This window comes from Leptonychotes weddellii, chromosome 10 (assembly GCF_054177405.1).
Source record: "Leptonychotes weddellii isolate Sample4059 chromosome 10, ASM5417740v2, whole genome shotgun sequence".
In the NCBI taxonomy this organism is placed as follows: Eukaryota; Metazoa; Chordata; class Mammalia; order Carnivora; family Phocidae; genus Leptonychotes; species Leptonychotes weddellii.
The window spans coordinates 112,998,100-113,018,458 of record NC_138378.1 but is presented as its reverse complement, the minus strand read 5'-3'; the positions used below and the strand labels follow the sequence as shown (position 1 = coordinate 113,018,458).

At 37.7% G+C, this 20,359-nt stretch overlaps 1 protein-coding gene across 5 annotated transcripts in view; it reads right to left on the bottom strand.

Moving 5' to 3' along the window:
- NBAS (NBAS subunit of NRZ tethering complex) overlaps positions 1–20,359 on the bottom strand; it is a 310,311-nt gene that overhangs the window by 277,662 nt on the left and 12,290 nt on the right. For 4 of the 5 annotated variants that reach the window (XM_081797179.1, XM_081797175.1, XM_081797176.1 and 1 more), the window contains 4 exons: positions 19,016–19,059; positions 8,960–9,093; positions 6,761–6,894; positions 5,233–5,331 (listed from right to left, as the gene is read on the bottom strand). In XM_081797179.1, coding sequence (XP_081653305.1) covers positions 5,233–5,331; positions 6,761–6,894; positions 8,960–9,093; positions 19,016–19,059 — 411 coding nt within the window. The remainder of the gene's footprint in view (positions 1–5,232; positions 5,332–6,760; positions 6,895–8,959; positions 9,094–19,015; positions 19,060–20,359) is intronic. The other variant, XM_081797177.1, reaches the window with a different exon arrangement.

Here is a 20,359-nt window from a genome sequence, read left to right as displayed (position 1 = left end):
AAAAAAAAAAAAAAAGAATATAAGGCCTTGAGGTCAAGACTGTCCTTCATCTTACATCTTCCATAACACCTACCAAGGGTGTGCTGTGCTGCCTACTGCAAGCCACAATACAAGAGGAATGGAAAGCAGGCCAAAGATAAAACAGGCTTTCTACCTTAGCAATCTTTATAATACAGACAATTCCTCTAACAGAATGTACTTTTTAATGGACAACAGATTAAATTTTTATAAATGTATATATGTGCTAAGGAAGTGAAGTACAACATAAATTTTAAAAATTATATATGTACCGAGAAAGGTATTAATACCTAGGCTTTAAAAACAACAACATCAAGTTGAATAAAACAAACAAACAAACAAAAAAGGCCTTAAAAGAGCAAAGAGAAAAACCTGGCTTAAACATAATAAAACACAATATCAAAGAAGATGCAAACAAAGAAACAGGTCAACCTCACAGAAATCAAACCAGCAAGTGGAGTGTCATGGGTACTGTCTAGACTTGATAAAATTCGCCCCAGAAAATGGAGCAGTTGAAAGCAAAACACATGCTACCCCCTTTCTAACAGCAAAATTTAAGTTCAAAACTTAATGTGAAGCTATGCCAGGAAAATACGGCATCTGAGCTATAAAAACGAACATTAAAAGGCCACACTTCATGTACGAAGTTGAAAGAATAAAATAAAAACAACACAATTTTCTTATTCTTGTAACATGTTTATTTTATAAAGAAATGTTTTAAGAAAATGGCAGTAATTTGCAGCATATACAATTACATTCAATTTTATGAAATGTAAAGACCTCTAACTGTGCATGTGATCACTTAACTGTATCCAAAATAAAACAAAGATCTATTATTTCAGATTGGAAAATAATAGGCAAAATACAATAAACAATTTTTTAAATTTTTTAATTAACTAGGCTTGCAACTGATTTTCAAATTTCTTTTTTTTTTTTTAAGATTTTATTTATTTGAGAGAGAAAACAAGCAGTGGGGAGGGGCAGAGGGAGAGAGTGAGAAGCAGACTCCCTGATAAGCAGGAAGCCCCAATGCAGGGCTCGATCCCAGGACCTGGAGATCATGACCTTAGCTGAAGGGAGACGCTTAACCGACTGAGCCACCAGGCGCCCCGATTTTCAGATTTCTTAAGGATGATATAGCAAAACTGACTCTTTATGGCTGGAGCCACAAAAATCAAAAGGAAGAAATTAACAGTATTATGTTTATCCACTACTATCATATCCTGAGTACCTACTATGTATCTAATCCTCAAAACAACTAGTGGCTCACTGAATACTCATTTGGAAATCTTATGTATCTTTAATTCATTATATTTACAATAGATCTCAAAAGTGCTTCAAACTGCTTACTCCGTTAAGTATATACATTTATATAGAAAGAATTAAAATAATCTTTTACTTCTCTTTTCCAACAAACACAAAGGGGGGAAAAAGAGAATAAGAATAAAGGTAAGTCCAGGCACCTGGCTGGCTCAGTTGGTTAAGTGACTCACTTCTGCTCAGCTCATGATCCTGGAGTCCCAAGATCGAGTCCTGCATCAGGCTCCCTGCTCAGCAGGGAGTCTGCTTCTCCCTCTGACCCTCCCCCTTCTCATGCTCTCTCTCTCATTCTCTCTCTCTCAAATAAATAAAATCTTAAAAAAAAAGAATAAAAGTGAGCCCAGTGAGACTAACAAATAGAGAACAGACATTCCAAACAGGAAAGAGAAAACATAGGGGAAGAACAATCAAAGAAATAATTCAATAAATTTTTCCAAAAGTGAGTATTCAAACTGAAGGGCCAACAGTGTGGAAATAAAAAACTACTCCAAGACATAACACTACCAATTTTTGGAACACTGTGGGAAATAAAAAAGAATCCGAGTTTCCAGAGAGAAGGAAGACAAAAAAAATAGAGGGGAAAAAAATGCATGAGAAGCTAGACGACAATGGAGCAATATCTTCAAAATTCTAAAAGGAAAATTAGTTCCAGCCTACAATTCTATTCAGCAAATTATCATTTAGGCATGAAGATATAGAATAAATGCCATTTTCAGACAGGCAAGGCCTCAAAAACTATATATTTCCCAGGTACTCTTCCTCAGGGAATTACAGAAGGTCACCAAAACAGCAAAATAAACCAAAAAAGAAAAAAAAAAAAAATAGGATCCAGGAAACAGGTGATGCAACGAAAAATATAAAAGTAATCCTCAGGATGATGAAGTGAAACTTACAGACATTCTTAAGGAAATAGCTATGCGGCAGACGAAAACCTACATCAGAGCAGGTCAGAAAGTTCTGATAAAGACTTCAAGAAGACAAAACCTACAGAATATCTAATGCATATGGTATACTATAGAGGGATCTACACTAACAGGAATGAGTTTACCGTTAAATCTATAATAAATGTATTTTAAAACTTTGCAAACTAAAAAAAAAAAAAAAAAATTAACTACAAGAACATACACAGGTAAGAAGTTACCAGATAGGCCTTACTCTAGCATACGAAGCCCCTCCATGATTTAGCACTGGCTTTATCTCTTTGACGTCAATATATTACTCTACTCAGTCAGCTTCAGCCAAACTGGCCTCCTTGCAGTTTCTAGAAAATGGCCAGTAGGCTCCCAACTCATTTCACTTTGGCTACTCCTTCTGCACAGAACACTCTTCCCCCAGATAACCAATTAAAGAAGATTCACACCTCTTGCAGGTCTTTGCGCAAATGTCACTTTCTCAGTGAGGGTAACCGGTCTACCCTACTTAAAATTACAATCCATACCCTACTCCCCACTCTGCCACTGTCCTCCATCCGCTGTTCATTTTTTCCCCCCACAGCACTTATCAGTTCCTCAAATACTCTATGTTCATTGTTTGTTGTCTGTCACCCCTTCTAGAAGTAAGTTCCATAAGGTATCTACCAAGCATCTGGAACAGCACATGGCACAGAGCAGGAAATGAATAAATGTTTATTGAATGAATGAATGAATGAATGAATGAATAAGAATGAAAAGGCAATCACGCAATACTACAGAAGGTTCTTGTCTCATCTGTGAATAGCATCTAAATAACCATAATAATATTTACCCTACAAAATCAAAATTGAACAAGAGAAGGCTAGGTTTGTGTATGTGAGAAGGACAGAGTAAGAAAACTAGATACTCATATTCCATAAAGAGACATTAATAGGTAATGTGTAAAACAGAAAAATCAAGAAGTAACAACACAGCATTTTATTTTTATGTATGAAAACAACCGATGGTATCAAATAAAATATCTCAAAGTAGTTATCTTTGGAAAGAAATTAGTGAAAAGGTCAGTTTTTAAGATTATTTAACAGTTGAAACTACACAGAGATATAACTCAAAAAAGGTAAATTTTTTTAAAAAGTCACATGTTGGAAGGAAATACTCAATAGGCACATAATCCAGAATTAACATCCAGATCACATAAAGAAGGTCAAGACCAAATACCCCATAAAAATTAAGAAATTATATTTAAAAAAAGCATTTCATAGATGACAAAACATGAATGGCCAATAACATAAAAAGCTGTCCAACCTCATCAGTAATCAGGGAAATAAAAATTAAAACCACAATGAGATATTCTTTTATATCCAACCAGATCAGCAAATATTTAAAAGTCTGATATCAAGAGCACTAATAAGAAGCCACAGAAACTTTCATACACTGCTGATGGAACTGTGCACTGGTAGAACCATTCTGAAAAACATTTGCATTACCCAGTAAAGTTGAAGATGTACAAACTCAATAATTCAGCAATTCCACTTCTACTTATATATCCTACAGAAATTCTTACATGTATGTGTCAGAGGAATGCATAATCATTTTGGCCACAGTACTATTTTTTTTTTTTAAGATTTTATTTATTTATTTGACAGAGAGAGACACAGCGAGAGAGGGAACACAAGCAGGGCGAGTGGGAGAGGGAGAAGCAAGCTTCCCGCTGAGCAGGGAGCCCGATGTGGGACTCGATCCCAGGACCCTGGGATCATGACCCTAGCCGAAGGCAGACGTTAATGACTGAGCCACCCAGGCACCCCTCACAGTACTATTTTTATAACCAAAAAAAACTGGAAACAAACCAAATTTTCATCTACAGGAGAATGAATAAATATGCTGCGATATACATAAAATGAAATATCCTAATGGTAGTTAAAACTGAATGAACTAGAAAAACGTGCATCAAAAAGCAAGCCTCAAAGCAAGACTTGTGTGTCTCCCATATGATTCCATTTATATAAAGCCAAACAGCAAAACTAAATATGAGTAGGTGGTAAAACTAAAAGGAAAGCAAAAGAATGATAAACACAAAATTCAGGACAGTGGTTATCTCTAGTAGGGAAGGATCAGGGAAGAGCACAAAGAGACTCTGGTGGGTGTGGGTTCCTTTGCAGTATGAAAATTTCATAATCATAAAATTCTGAACAAAAAGGACAGACCTATGACTGAATAGAATACAAAAATTAAGTCTTTTTGATGAAAAAGGGATGCAAGTACATAGAGGATCAGTGAGTTTAAGGACTTACAAACAGACACAGAGTAAGTCTCAAAATTCAGAATTTAAGCTAGGTTTGTCTGACTTACAACTTGATAGTCTCCTCATTTAGAGAACCAAAAAGTTAGCTTGGCTAACTTATAAAATTAATGTAAATTTCACTCTCAAACAACAAAATGAAAGGAGAGAAATCACGGTAAGTAGAAAATGCCCAATTTTCAGCTAACCCTCAATGTTGGTGGCAAATACATGGAGAAGTGGCATCTACGAAGAACGGGTGACAATTGTAGGAATCAGCTGTGGCACCATCAAAGCAGCCCTAACCTGCAGTGAAGGAGAGGAGGAGGAGGGCAGGGATGCGGACGGAGCCGTCCTGTGCAAGGGCACTTCACATGCAGCCTTTTGTGAGTTCTCGCGACATGCTAGAGTGCTAGAAGTTAGCTACATACTCATTTCACAGATGAGAAAAATAAGATTAAGAAAGTGAAGAGAAAAGAAAAACTTTCTCAGTGAATATTCCCATTGCCCCATATGGCTCAGAGCTCAGTCAGCCAGACGAACAGAAATGCTCAGAAGAGGACTACAACCACATCACAGATACTTAAGACAACTATGCACGAGAGGAGGAAATGAAGAAGCCAAAATAACTTCTCTCTGAAACTGTGCCAAGACCTCTCCATCCACCTCATACTCCACCAAAGAGGAGACATGATTGCTTACCTGTGACCAGGATGGTAAATAGCTGTGCTGATTCCATGAGGATAACGACTACTGAAGCTGAAACAGTGACTCTCTTGATAGCTCTGATTTGTTCCAACACTACATTTAAGAAGAAAAGAGTACCAGTAAGGCCCAGTGAGAGACCAAAAAATACCCACTACAATGTCTATGATTTAAAAGACAGCACCAAACACAGCTGAGGATACAAAACAACCAGAACTCTGATTCGTAATTGGTGGGAATATGAATGACATAAAAACTCTGGAAAAAGGTCTGGAAGTATCTACCCTATGATTCAGCAGTTCCACTCAAAGACGTGACCCAAGAGATATGAAAATACATATCCATAAATACTTGTAAAGCATGGTCATAACAGCTTTATTCACAGTAGCCCAAAACTGGAAATCAGAAGTCCATCAACAGAAGAATGAATCAACAAATCAGGAACGCTATGGTCTGAATGCTTGTGACCCCACTATGGATTGAAGGTCTGTGTCCCCCACAAAATTCATATGTTAAAACTCTAATGCCAGTGCAATGGTATTTGAAGGTGGGGTTTTTGGGAAGTAATTAGGTCATGAGGATGAAGCCCTCACAAAAGGAATTACTGCCCTTACAAGAGGAGGTCAGAGAGCTACCTAGCTCTATTTCCACCATGTGAGGATACAAAGACAAGTCAGCAGTCTGCAAACCAAAAGAAGGTTCTCACCAGAACCCAACCATGCTGGCACCCAGAACACAGACTTGCACCCTCGGGAAGTGTCAGCAGTAAATTTCTGTTGTTGATAAGGCACCCCATTTATGGTACTTTGTAGTAACAACTCTAAGATACATGAAATATTCGTATAGTGAAATAAATTATTATTATAATAAGATGGAATAAACTACTGATACATGAAAAAACACAAATAAATCTCAAAATATGCTAAGTGAAGGAAGCCTTAGACAGGAGAGTGCATACTAGGAGTCCATTAATGTGAATTACCAGAACAGGCAAAACTTATCTAGGATGGATAAGCTGGGGGGTAGGTGTAGACAGATTCACTGGGAAGGAGCATGAGGGAACTTTCTAGCATGATGGTAATGTGCTGCGTCTTGATAGGGGTTTGAATTGCACAGTATATGCATTTGTCATAATTCACTGGCTGGTACACTTAAGATCTGTACATTTCATTGTATGCAAATTTTATTTCAAAAGAGAAAACTGTAAGCAAACCTTAAACTTTAATTAATGACATGCATACTAAAGTACATAAGTACTAACTCTGAAACTCATTAAAAAATAACACTGATTAATGGCTAGATGGAGGGATGGACAGAAATATGAAATAGCAAGTATAGTAAAATGCTAATCAAAGAATTTAAGTGACAGTATAGGAGTATTCACTATAAAATGGTTTCAACCTTCCTGTTACATTTGCAATTTTTAACAATAAAATGCTGAAAGAACAAACAAAACAAAATCTGACACTAAACCAGAGAAAAACATTATTTCAAATAGGAGCTCCCAAATAAAATGTATTTTTACCTTACAAGGTAACTTTTCAGTTCTCCTCGGTAATTGATGACCAGGAGTTCTGCAGACCACTGTGCGCTGGCTTTATATTCTAAAAATATCAACCCAGCAATGGCATAGCTCAAATCACCGGCTAAACTGGATGCCTATGGAAGAGAGGTAAATCAAGGCACTCAAAAGATACCAGCCAGAAGTTAACACATGTATGGTTGGAAGACATCACAGGCACTGGCCTTGCCAAGTACACATTAAGACAGTCCGAGAACTGCTCCATATACTGAAGAATCATGCAAATCAGAGTGCCTAGAACCAGAAACCCAACTTTAGACCCGCCCTCCCAACACAGGCTACAACCACACAACCCTCTTTGGAAGAGAAATTCACCTAGTTACATGAATTTCTGTTGAGACTGTACTTCTGCTATGTGTGTGTATGGGGGCGGGGGGTGGAGGGAGAGTAATGCCACCATTTAGCCTCAAAGAATTCTAAGATACAGAGCTCAGATATAAGGTCCCAAATGTTGACTTTCATTGCCAGCAGTAACCAATGCTTTAAAAAAAAAAGCCTCGGGGCACCTGGGTGGCGCAGTTGGCTGAGCATTTGACTCTTAGTTTCAGCTCAGGTCTGATCTCAGGGTTATGAGATTGAGCAGCCCCAAGTCAGGTTCTGCACTCAGCGCGGGGTCTGCTTGTGTTTCTCTCTCCCCCTGCCCCTCCCCCTGCAGCCCCCCATGCTTGCATGCGTGTGCTCTCTCTCTCTCAAATAAATCTTAAAAAAAAAAGCTTCAATTACTTCCCATTTGCCCCATCAGCAACTAAAAGGAAAAGACACTTAAAACATTCACTCAATGTCAACCTTTTCCCATGAACTAAATATCAGGCTATGTTGCTAAGGATCTGAAGGCATGTGCACCTTGGGAAGCACACATAAAGTTTATCACACTGAATGACTACACCTCACTATCTAGAACCACAAAATAAATACTGTGGCCACATGTGGCTACTGAACACTTGATATATGGCTAGTCCTAATTGAGACAGACTCTAAATATAAAAATAAACATGATATTTCAAAGAGTTGGTACCAAAGAAAGTAGAATATCTCATTAATAATCTTTACATGGATTACATATTGAAATAATATTTATGATATACTAGATTATATAATAAATTTCACCTGTTTAACTCTTAATGCAACTACTAGAAAATTTAAAATTACAATGTGATCATATATATAATTCACATTACTTTTCTATCAGACAGTGCTAGTCTAGAAAACAGTGATCCAAACTTGTTAGTTTGGTTCCCCTGGACTTCCATAATATGAGGCTAACACATTTTTTCAAGTTTCTCCAGTCATTATTTCTGAACAAAAATCATTCTCTATATCACCGGTTCTTATCCCTAGCTTCTCATTAAAAATCAGTTGGAAAACTTGTAAACAATACTAATGCCCAGAGCCCACTCCAATCAATTAAATCAGAATTTCTATGGGTTGAGCCTAGACAATCAAGTAAATTTTCTGTTGTTTTTCTTTTCTTTACAAAGCTTCCCAGCTGATCCTAAAATGCAGCAAGAGTTAGCACTGTTGTTCTACCTGCCTCTGTATCGTGTTCATTCAAAGAAGAAGGATACAAAGTAAAAAGCACTGGATTCCTGAAACACTTAATTAACTGGATTGCCATGGGAAAAGTCATTCAACTGCCTCTCAATTTCAGTTTTCTAAACTGTAAAATGTGGATAATATCTGGCCAATCTATTCAAAGGGTTGTTGTGAATATCAACTAAGAATATATATCAAACTCATTAATTAAGTATAAAGCACTACACAAATAAAAGTTATTACCACGATTAATTTTTTCTCCACTCTCCCTTTCAATTTCTATCCCCTTCCTCAGGAAGCTGTTCCTATTGTGACAGTCCAGTGACTACTTTCCCTCAATGGAACTTTCTAACATTTCTCTGTACCTCTGTTCAGTATTTACTTACCACCATGTTTCCATAATGGTGGATTACCGCTGAATACTGCATTACAAAATACAAAGAAAAAATATTTCACGTACAGATATCTACTAGATTCTGAACATCTTAAGTTCACAACTTATTCAGATTTATAGGTCTATTTCCCCTCTCCTCACATTCGGTCACTCAAGTACTTTCACATATTTTTTTGAATGCCTTTTATGTAATCAGTTTAAGGTTAGGCACGTACCGGGGTAATAACAAAGAGTTCACTTCCCATGAGATCAAACACCCTCACGGTTCCTGTACTTTCAGCATAGGCCAGCAGGGTACAATCATAACTCCATGCTACACGTCTCCACTGGGGTTTCGGGTCTTTTGGAACTAGAATGAAAACAAAAGAAGTGCTTTTAACAATGTGTCATACAGATAGTTAACATTTACAGTTAATGCAACTAAACTAATTATTCAACTATGTTACATCCTCTCCCAAGGATTTCTAACGCTTCAGTTCAATAGAAAAGAACACTTTCCAGAAAGCCACTCCAAGTAAGAGTGGGAAATATAAACCACAGCAAACTCTGCCCCACTTACTTAAGAAGCAAAGATTACTGACACCAGTGGTCTATCGAATGCTGAGCAGACCCTGGTCCGGCAAAGGCTCAGAACAGTACACCTCAAAATACTTATGAAATTAAGACAGATCAAAAGCATAGAGAATGGGCATAAAATAATTTCCAATCCAATGAGTTCAGCTCCTCTAACAGCAAAAAAATGAAAATTTCAATGGAGATCTTTTAAATACATCAAATATAGGTAACAAGGAAATACGACGCAGGGTTATACAGACACAGTATTGGAGAGATATATATACACACACATATCTCACATCAACATATGTATTAGGTGAATCAAGAACTATCCCTAATCAGTCCCACAATTATAATATTTTAATAATCAACCTTAATAATCCAATACCTTTTTTCTGCTCTGAATTTTTCAGTACAATAATGAAAAGAAAGGCTATCAGCTGCAAAAAAGGGACTGTGAAACTCTAAACTCTGTTAGATTTGTTCAAGGTTTTTGAGGTTTTGCTCGCTTCAGTGTCCCCTCATTAGAATCCCAGAACTGAAGAGACCGGTGGAACCAGTGCCCTCCCTTTACCAGCAGGGATTCCAAATGATTAAGGGACTGACAAGGTGACATCGAGAGTCGAGAGCAAAGAAAACCCAGAACCTATGTGTCCTGCATTCCCAAACAGTGAGCAGCTCACTACCACACACTGCCTCTCAGTCCGAGTTTGGACTGAGCCTCAGGACTGCCTCAGAAGGTTTCTGAGAGTCATGGGCTTCTCTCTCTTCCCCTACTAATAGAATACCCCATTCAGGCTTCACCATCTCTTGCTGAGCCTCTCTCACCGGCCTCCTAATTGGTCTCCTCCCTTCAGTTTTTCCCCCAATCCTTCCTCAATACTCTCCGAAGAGATCTTTCTAAAAAGAGCAACAGATCACATCCTGCAAGGCCCTTACAAAGGGCCCCATCACAGCCTTCCAGGGTTGCCTCCCACCACTTCCTCCACCACAAAGCTAATAAGCCACCAACAACAGAGCCACGTGGCAAATGAGAAAACCATGCATACTCGAGAGTCTGTCTTTGATCCACATTGCTGCCTCTGCCTAGAATGTTCTTCTTCAGTACTCCTCAAAGGGTTCGCTTTTGTTACAACCACCTGAGGTAACAAACGATTCCCTCCTCCTTCCTTGGCACTCTTCAAAACTGACTGCTCTTCTCTCTGTGCCCAAATATCCAGTACAAAACTCTTCCACAGCATTTATCACATCACTTTATGTTGTTTACAGGACTATTTCCCCCACAAGTCTCTGAGCTCCATGAAATCCACAGACAGTGTTCTATTCAACACTGCCATCCTAGAAACTGGAACGGAAGGTGATTAGTGTTTCACTGATGAGTGAAGAGTTCACTAATGAGTGAAGACTAACTCTTTCAGGAAAATCTATACTAACAGGACAAGGTAATGGTAAGAGTTTACCATCCCTCAAGGACTACAAATTAAAGGTGAATTACATAACTGTTCTCTCCACCTAGAAGAGCTACTATAGAATTCAGACTTCCCTCTTATCTGTGTAATACACATAATAGATGTTCTGTATAGGAGAAAAGTATGCCAGCCATCAAGGAGTTTCTTTGATGATTTATCGACAGGGAAAAAGCATACAGAAAAAAAAAAAAAATCCAAGAGGGGCCCTTGAACACAGGAGGGTCCAGTGGATATACTAAAGACGAACAAAATACTACACACGTTCTAGAAAAAAAATTTTTTAATGGAAATGAGGGAAAAGATCAGTTCCCTATCTTTATAAAGCTTAAATAAAAATCAAACTTGAAGTAAACAAAGCACAAAATGATAAACAGCACAGGAATACAAGACCTGCCTACACAGATGCTACACAAACACCAGGGGGGATAATTTAATGCCCTGAAAAATATTCACGCGCTAAAGAAACACAGAAACATTTTTCCACTATTACTGTTTTACCTGTGATAATAGGTTTTTTCCTCTTATCTCATTTTGATAGGATAAACAGATTTATGTACCACATTCTTTATCTAAAATAAATTTCATCTGAAAAGGATTTGTTTTTACTATTACTTCTAGTGATAGCCAGTAGCTCCAGAAAATTCAGCATGTGTTTTGACCCAGATAAAGACATGTTTTCATCACAAAATAAGATTTCACCTAATAATGTTAAAAAAAAAAAAAGGTTTTTATCCCCACAATTTTCCAGCTGACTGTGTGGTTTTGGAGAGGAATGAACAGTCCAGATTTTTACAAAGCAAGTGTCAATGGGGTTGTCTGGGAAGTATTCAGAATGGCTGCTGGTAAACCAAGCCTGCAATCTGACACCTGCCATGTTCACAGTGAAACCGTTTCTTCTAACTCACATCCTGCACCCGCTGTGGCCCCTTCAACCCGCCCGGTTGCCAAGTTCTTTCCCACCTTGCACTTTTGTCTGTGCTGTTTTCTCAGCCTGGAGCCCCTTTCCCTGAGCCCTTTCCTGGCTCCTTTTCATCTTTCAGTTCTCAATTTTTTCAAAAGTTTTTCAATTTCTCAAATCTCTCAGTGATACGTATCACTTTCACCGGATGCGTTCTCTGACCATCCTGCCTAAGCAGCCTCAAGGCCCTATTATTCTCCACTATCCAACGATTTCACATCCTTCACATCTCTTCTCCCAAACAATTATGCATGTGTTTGTCTACTTTTTATCGTCTATTCAATGAACTATAAATTCCAAAATGCCAGGTGCTAGGCCCATTCTGTTCAGAACTGCATCCCCAGGGCCTAGCCCTCTAGTGGTAGTAACAGGCACTCAAGAGCTGACGGAGGACACGCTACTCCAGTGTTCACCCACCCCGACTGGAAAGAGAAATGGGGGAAAGATTAAGAAGCAAGGAACACTGGGTTCTATTCTCAGTGCTGCCATAAAATGAAGGGGCACGACCTTGGGGAGATCACGGAGGTGCAGCTCCCTCATTTGCAAAATGAAGGGTTGAATGAACAATCTCTTCCAGTGAGCAAGAGCAAACTAGTGAAGCTATAAAGACTTGCTGAGAAGCTAAATATCTGAATGTTTGAAATAAAAGTGTTGGTAAAGACATGAGAAAAATGTTACAATCCTGGAATGAGAAAGGTCTCACCACGAAGAAAAACCCTGAAATTATACAGGAAAAAAAAAAGTGACAAATGCAGTTACCAAAAAAAAAAAGTTCTGTGGACCAAAAAAAAAAAAAAACCCACCATAACAAATTTAAAAGGAAATCGATTGGGTGAAAATATTTGCAACATATATGACAGAGGGTTGACATTCATACTATCATACCAATAAGAAAAAGTAATCTAAGAGTAATATAGGCAAAAGGATATGATCTAACAATTCACAAAAAAATAGCCACTTAACATATGCTCTACCTAATAACTAAAAATATGCTTTTTTTTTCCTTTGCCTGTGAACCTAATAAATATTTTTTAAATAGGTAACATATGGTGCTGACAGTGGAGAAAAGAAACAGCTTCAATCATACCTTTTTCATAGTTGTATAAATAGGTGTAACTTTCTGGAAAGAATTATAGTAGTAGCTATTTTGAATACTAAACCCAGAGACAAACAGGATGTCTTTTCCAGTGCTGGGGGAGGGGGTAGGGGCAAAGATGGGTAAGAGAAAGAGGAAGAAAGCAAGCCACTATAAACAACCTAAATTTCTACCGAGAGGGGAATAAAAAACATGTGGTTCACATTCTTACAATGGAATACTGTGGCTACATTTAAAAGACTGAAATGCATCTGTACATACTGACTGGGAAAGACATCAGTTCAGTCAGAGGGAGAGGAAGCTAGAGAACAAACTATACAAGATGATCTTGTTTTGTTAAAGAAAAAAGTCAATCCCTGTATATATAGGTTTATATAAGCATAGAAGGTTTTATATTAAATTAATATAAGTTCTTATGAAAAATACAAATTGAAAAAGTTTATTTTTACTTTTTCTACTTCTGTATTGTTTGAATTTGTTACACATATGTACTGCTTTTATCATAAAAAAAAAACAGGGTAACTAGTTTCAGATTAGATCTTCTACTTTAAAAGAAAAATAGGTCAAAATAACTATTTTCAGGCATTATACTACAGGCAGTGCAAGACTATGGTCACTGGGAGAAGCTACTTTCAGCCAGTAGGCACCTTCTGGACCATGGTGGATGAAAAGGGACCTCCAACAGCATGTGCAAATCTCAATGAACACAGCAGATAAAGAATGGAGTTTGGAGCTACGAAGCTGAATACAATCTGCAAGGCAGCATTCCAGAGGGAAGTGAGGCAGAGAAGGAGGTATAAAAATCTAAGAGATGAACCCTGGGCCTTCAAAACACACACACACACACACACACACACACACACACACACACACTCTCTCTCTCTCTCTCTCTCTGTCTCTCTGCAGGGCCAAGAACAGAAAGACTATTGGGGAAAACAACTGCCTGAGCTTGGAGAGGATTTGGAAATGTTAGAATTCCACCCCGTCGGAGTGGAAAGATGTCAATGAACACTTGGAGCTCTCATAAGAGATCCCAGAAAGACCCCACCTTAAAGTAGGACTAATCTAACCCCAAAGTAAAAGCTATTCTAAACCATATCCTCTAACACTTAAAAACAAGCCTTAAAAGATTAAGCTGACCCACAAAAAAATGGAACCACAACCCAGAACAAAACTCAATAATCAGGGGAAGATAACAGAACTTAATAACTCCATAATGTTGAGCATACAATTTAAAGTGTCAGAAAAAAATAAAATAGTAAAAAAATAAAAAATAAGGGGCGCCTAGGTGGCTTAGCCAGTTAAGTGTTTGAGTCTGGATCTCAGCTCAGGTCTTGATCTCAGGGTCATGAGTTCAAGCCCCGTGCTGGCTTCCACATTGGGCATGTAGCCTACTTAAAAATTTTTTTTAAATAAAAAATAAATTAATTAAGAGCACTGGGTGTTATATGCAACTGATAAATCACTAAATTCTACCCTGGTAACTAATAATATGGTACATGTTAATGCAATTAAATTTAAATAATTTTTAAAAATAAAATCAATTGATCACAAATTTTAAAAATAAAATTAAAAAATAAAGTGTTAGACATATGAGGCAGGAAAATATCCATAAACATGGGAAAACTCAACCAACCGACCCAGAAATATACAAATTAAGGAATAGGCAGACAAGGGCTTCAAAACAACTATTAAAGCATATTTGGAATTCAAAGGAAAACATAAACATAAGGAATAGATAGAGAATCTCAATAAAAATATGATAGAAACTACAAAATATCAAGCCAATTTTAGAAATACAAAAATGCAAAAAACAGTATCTCGGCTTGGGTTGTCATGGGGCCCACCAGGCCACCAGTGGGCTGATGGGATCTCAGCAAAATTACAATAAGCAAGCTGCTCCTTAGCACTGGAAGCTCTGGCTTATGGGATCTCAAAATCAGAAATATGAGAAAAATCTCAACATAGTACAGCTCTAAAAATAAATAAATAAATAATCTAAACTTCTAATTCCATATGCTATTATTTAGGTCACTATTCAAGGCAGAAAGAGAAGGCTAATATTTATGGCCTGGCAAACAGAGCCAAAACAAGATGCAATCCTATTTAAAACATTCTCAAATGGCATATATACTTTATAAAGCAATAATTGAAAAATATCAAAGTGGAACTAAATAGTTCCTATTTTAGTTTGCAGACTCTGCAATATATAGTTTCAAAAATGCATTAACAACAATCTGGCTCCTTTTCTTCAAGCATACGCAGGAAATATTTGGCATATGAGAGTTATTCCCATAAAGATGAGTCAGATAATAAGCAAATGATCATTACCTCAAATTATATGAAATGGAAAGAAGCCATTAATGCAGCATTAAGGTCATAAATGCACACAATTGGAAGCCAACAAAATAAAACATTAGTTCTCAAAGCATTATTATCCCATCCATGCTGCCACATTAACTGTACACACTAAAACCTCTAACAAATAATTTGTGTGAAATACAGAAGATTAAGCTTCCCATTTTCATGTTAACTTGCAGATTTCTCAGTTTATATACTGGCTAAGAGTGAGTGTCTAAAGTCACAACTCAAAAGGGCCCTTGCATGTCTGAATCACTCCAACGTTCCGAACATGCTTCTCAGCAGCTCACCGCAGGCTCCCCAAGCCTTCACCCAACAGAAGCACAGCACTGGGAAATAGGTAATTGAATATCCATCCTAAATTATTCTTCTGGGAACTTCTTGATCCTTACACATTACGTAAGCCAGGTCTGGTCTACTTTAGTAAGCACTGGTGAGGAGATAATTGAAAGCAAATTCAAAAATGCTAGAGCTTGCACAAACACTACTCTTCTAGTATTCTCAACAGGATACTAAGCAAATAGAGCCCCTTATCTATGCTTTGTGGTATGTATACACATTTGTGTGCATAGGGAATAAAAACCATGAATATCATGACAATTATCCATAATTTTTATATGTGTATATACAAATTATAAATATACATACAGTCATGAATTTCTAAAATTAACTCACAGGAGTTATACATACATAGTCATACATAAACTCATAAAAACTTGATAGGATCAAGAATTGTGTGCCTACTATGTGAGACAGCACGCTGGGCATCAGGAACAAAAAAAGTTGAGTAAGATGGGAGCCCTGCCTTCCAAGAATTTACAGTCTAATGGGGAATCAGATAAGCACATCAACAACTAAGGGGGAAAAAAGTCAATTAGCCTGAGTGTAGTGATACATGTACAAATAAGTCCTAGGAAAACATTAAGAAAGATGTACAAATGATGAGGAAGCGGGCAGGAAGGGAAGGTTTCCCAAGAGAGCGGATGCCTGAACTAAAATATGTAAGACTCATTAATTAAATATAAAAGTGGAGCCTCTAGGCAAAAGGAACTATCTGTACCAAGGCATGAAAAGCATGATGGGGCTAGAAAAGCGCAAGCTGCTTTGTACTAGAACACAGGCTGTATGGCAGGGGGATCTTAAGGGACAGACTGACTGAAAGGTCAGAAAAAAGGAATATTCTACAGTCAATGGGGAACAACTGAAAGATTCTAGGCAGAATAACAGGACTAGTAGTGGTGGTGATAATAAAAGCTTAAGGTCTCCTAAGTACTTAGTATGTGTCAGACATTATCCTAAGAGCTTTACATATACTAGCGCTTATTATTTTTTTCCAAAACTCAGTCTGTAACACTATGTCATTACAGGTACTTGAGTCTCAGTAAGGTAACCTGTCCAAGGTCACATTTCTAGAAAGCAGGGAGCCAGATCTGAAGGGAAACTGGATGGAATTCCCATTTAACAGTGATCAATTTGGCAAGCAGTGTGAAGTGAGAGGCAAAGAGAAGAAAACCTGGTCAGGAAACAGTTGTAAAAAATAAATAAACAAATAAATAAAACTTAGTGAAAATGTTAAAAGCCTGAGCTAGGGCTGTGATGGGCGAGAGACATTTTCACAGGTTCCCAGGGCTTGAGTTAAGCAAAAGCGATGCTTCCCCATTGTGTCAGTACCGCTGCAATGAAGTATTTCTCTCTTCCCTGACAGACTGCAAACCCTTCAGTCAATGTCGCCTACAGCTTACTCCTCATTTTATACACAGCGCCTAGCAGAGTGCCTGGCACACAGCAGCAGCTTAATATTTATCAAACAAAGGTATTATGCTGAGTGAAATAAGTCAATCAGAGAAAGACATGTATCATATGACCTCACTGATATGAGGAATTCTTAATCTCAGGAAACAAACTGAGGGTTGCTGGAGGGTGGGGTGGGGTGGGAGGGATAGGGTGGCTGGGTGATAGACACTGGGGAGGGTATGTGCTATGGTGAGCGCTGTGAATTGTGTAAGACTGATGAATCACAGACCTGTACCTCTGAAACAAATAATACATTATATGTTTAAAGAAAAAAAAAAAAGAGAAGATAGTAGGAAGGGAAAAATGAAGGGGGGAAATCAGAGTGGGAGACGAACCATGAGACTATGGACTCTGAGAAACAAACTGAGGATTCTCGGGGGGGGGATGGATTAGCCTGGTGATGGGTATTAAGGAGGGCACGTACTGCATGGAGCACTGGGTGTTATAAGCAAACAATGAATCATGGAACTCTACATCAAAAACTAATGATGTAATGTACGGTGATTAACATAACACAATAAAAAAAAAAAAGAATATCACCATTCATAAGAAAACTGAAAACATCTTTCAAACATCTGATCTTTATTTTTCTGAGCATATGTGGATGGCCAAAAATGAGAAAGATGAGAAGGAAACTCGCCCTGAGCCATTCACTAATGGCACATCTGACAAGGAGTTTAAGACCAGCATTGCCACAGGGAAGCTGGGAGAAATCCTCTGTATTACCATCATTTTGTAGATTTCAGAATTATCGAAAAACAAAATTTCTCCTCGCTCTTTCACTGTCAAGGATTTATCATCTTACCCTAATGCCACCTGGAGATAAAATACGTATACTATGTTCTTCCAATTAAATGAGAAAAATGCATATAAGGCCCTAAATACAGTGTCTGGCACACAGTAAGGTCACTATAAATGTTTGTCATCATCACAACAACCATGATTACCATCGTTAGGACTCCTACAACTATGACACTGTTAAACTGACCCATGGTCAGACAGATGGAACTGCAGGTCCCTGACTAAAACACAGAGAATAGTTGCGTTTACCTAATAGCACCCTCCTAATTATTTTCTTCCTGTAAGGTTCCCTCTGCCTTTTCATACCTGCTCCTGAAGACAGAAACACGCCCCCAGCTTCTCCTAACTTCTACTCATCCCTTAGGCTGCTTTCCAAAGTCATTTTTTCTCAACAATCTCATCTCACAGCCCTGGTTAAATGCTCACTCTGCTCTGTATTTTTCCTTCATCAGATTTGTCAAAGTTAGTAATTATATTTTGAGTGTCTATATACCTCAAGAGGTAGGGGACCGTGCCTTTTTGCTCAGTCATATCCCTAGTACACTGCAAAATGGTTCATATACATAAATGATAGTAATTTGTGCTGAATACATCAGCAGAAGAATGATCAAATCCCAGATTTTTTTTTACTAGTTTGTATCTAATCAACTCTTGACTTATATATATTTATATTTTTTTTTTGCATTGAATTCAAAATAAAAGCCTAGAGGCGCCTGGCTGGCTCAGTCAGTAGAGTATGTGACTCCATCTCGGGGTCAGGAGCTCAAGCCCCACAATGAGTGGAGAGATTACATTAGGGGAAAAAAAAGACTACAGACAAATACTTTATCCCCAAACTGGCATAGACTTTTATTTAAAATATTTTATTTATTTGAAAGAGAGAGGGAGAGAGAGAGCGTGACGAGCAGGGGGAGGGGCAGAGGGAGAAGCAGGCTTCCCTCAGAGCAGGGAGCCCGTTGCGGGGCTAGGTCGCAGGACCCTGGGATCATGACCTGAGCCGAAGGCAGACGCTTAACCGACTGAGCCACCCAGGCAATTGCAAATCTCTTTAAAATGTCCAAAATGGACAAAGCAAAACATTTAAGGCAGTAAGAGAAATCAGTTAAGAAGTTTTAAAATTAGTTTAATAGAGTCACAACAGTCATTAATATTTAGTATCTACTCTGACATTTAAGGAATACTGTTAACTGTTCTAAATTTGAAATTTTCATTTTTTCAATATTTTGGAAACTCTTACCTTGACATTTCCCAATAATAGATGTAAAATCATCTTTTGCAGACCTGCAAAATATGTGTAAAATTAAGCCAATAGTTTCACCACAACACCATTTTGTTGTACTATGAAACCCCACAAAAATGATAAAACAGACAACTTGTCCGCCCAACACTAAACCAGTCCTTCTCTCAGACATGGATTTGTGCTCAAATAAGACCCTTCCATTGGTGACAACACTTTCTTGCAACCTTATTTCACGAGAAACAGAGCTACACCCGGAATAGAATAATGTAAGCGTAAGTTAGATTGAGCATGGTCTTTTAATACAATACAGATGCACGGCCCCTCCCCAAAGGTTCTGATTCAGCAAATATGGAACAGGGCCAAGCAACAATATTTTTTTAAAGCTCCACAGATTGATCTTGGTCAAGAACCATGGTCTGTATCATATTACAAAGTTTAAATCACTTAGGGGAAAATAAGTCTTGCTTTAATAAATCAAATAGCTTTAAGAGGTGACCATATTTGTTACCAGTGACCTATTTAAAATCTGTGATCTTGAAATATATACCAAAGTAATATCATTATTATATGTTTAAAAATGAAAATTGGTAAACCTTCTAGAAAATAATTTAGTAACAATTATCAAAAAACCTTAATGCCCACAGTAATTTGATCTAGCAATTCAACTTCTATAATTAAGTTATCCCTGGGAAATAATTACAGATACACACAGATCTCAAGGAAATTCATGCAGCCTAATTTATGAAAGAGAAAAATACACCCAGTAGAAGATCAGATTTTGCTAATGCACTCAATGAAATATTATGCAATTACTGTATGTGATTTGAAAATTAATATATTATGAACATCTTCCCATAAGTTATCAAGAAAATAGGTTATCATATAGAATGTATAGAATGTATTGTTAGACTAAAGAGCACACCCACACACAGAAAAGGTACAAAAAACACACAGCATTTTGGCTGACCCGTAGGTAATTTGTAGTTCTTCTTTCTTAAATACTTAACTCTTTTCTAATATTGGTAAAATGACTAAGCATCACTTTTAAAACAAATTGTAAAGACTAATATTTATTAAAATATGACATGGGGTGCCTGGGTGGCTCAGTCATTAAGAGTCTGCCTCTGGCTCAGGTCATGATCCTGGGGTCCTGAGATCGAGCCCCACACTGGGCTCTCTCTCCCACTCCCAGTTTGTGTTCCCTATCTCGCTGTGTCTCTCTCTGTCAAATAAATAAATAAAATCTTTTAAAAAAGAATATGACAGCCACAGCAATCGGACAACAAAAAGAAATAAAAGGCATCCAAATCGGCAAAGAAGAAGTCAAACTCTCACTCTTTG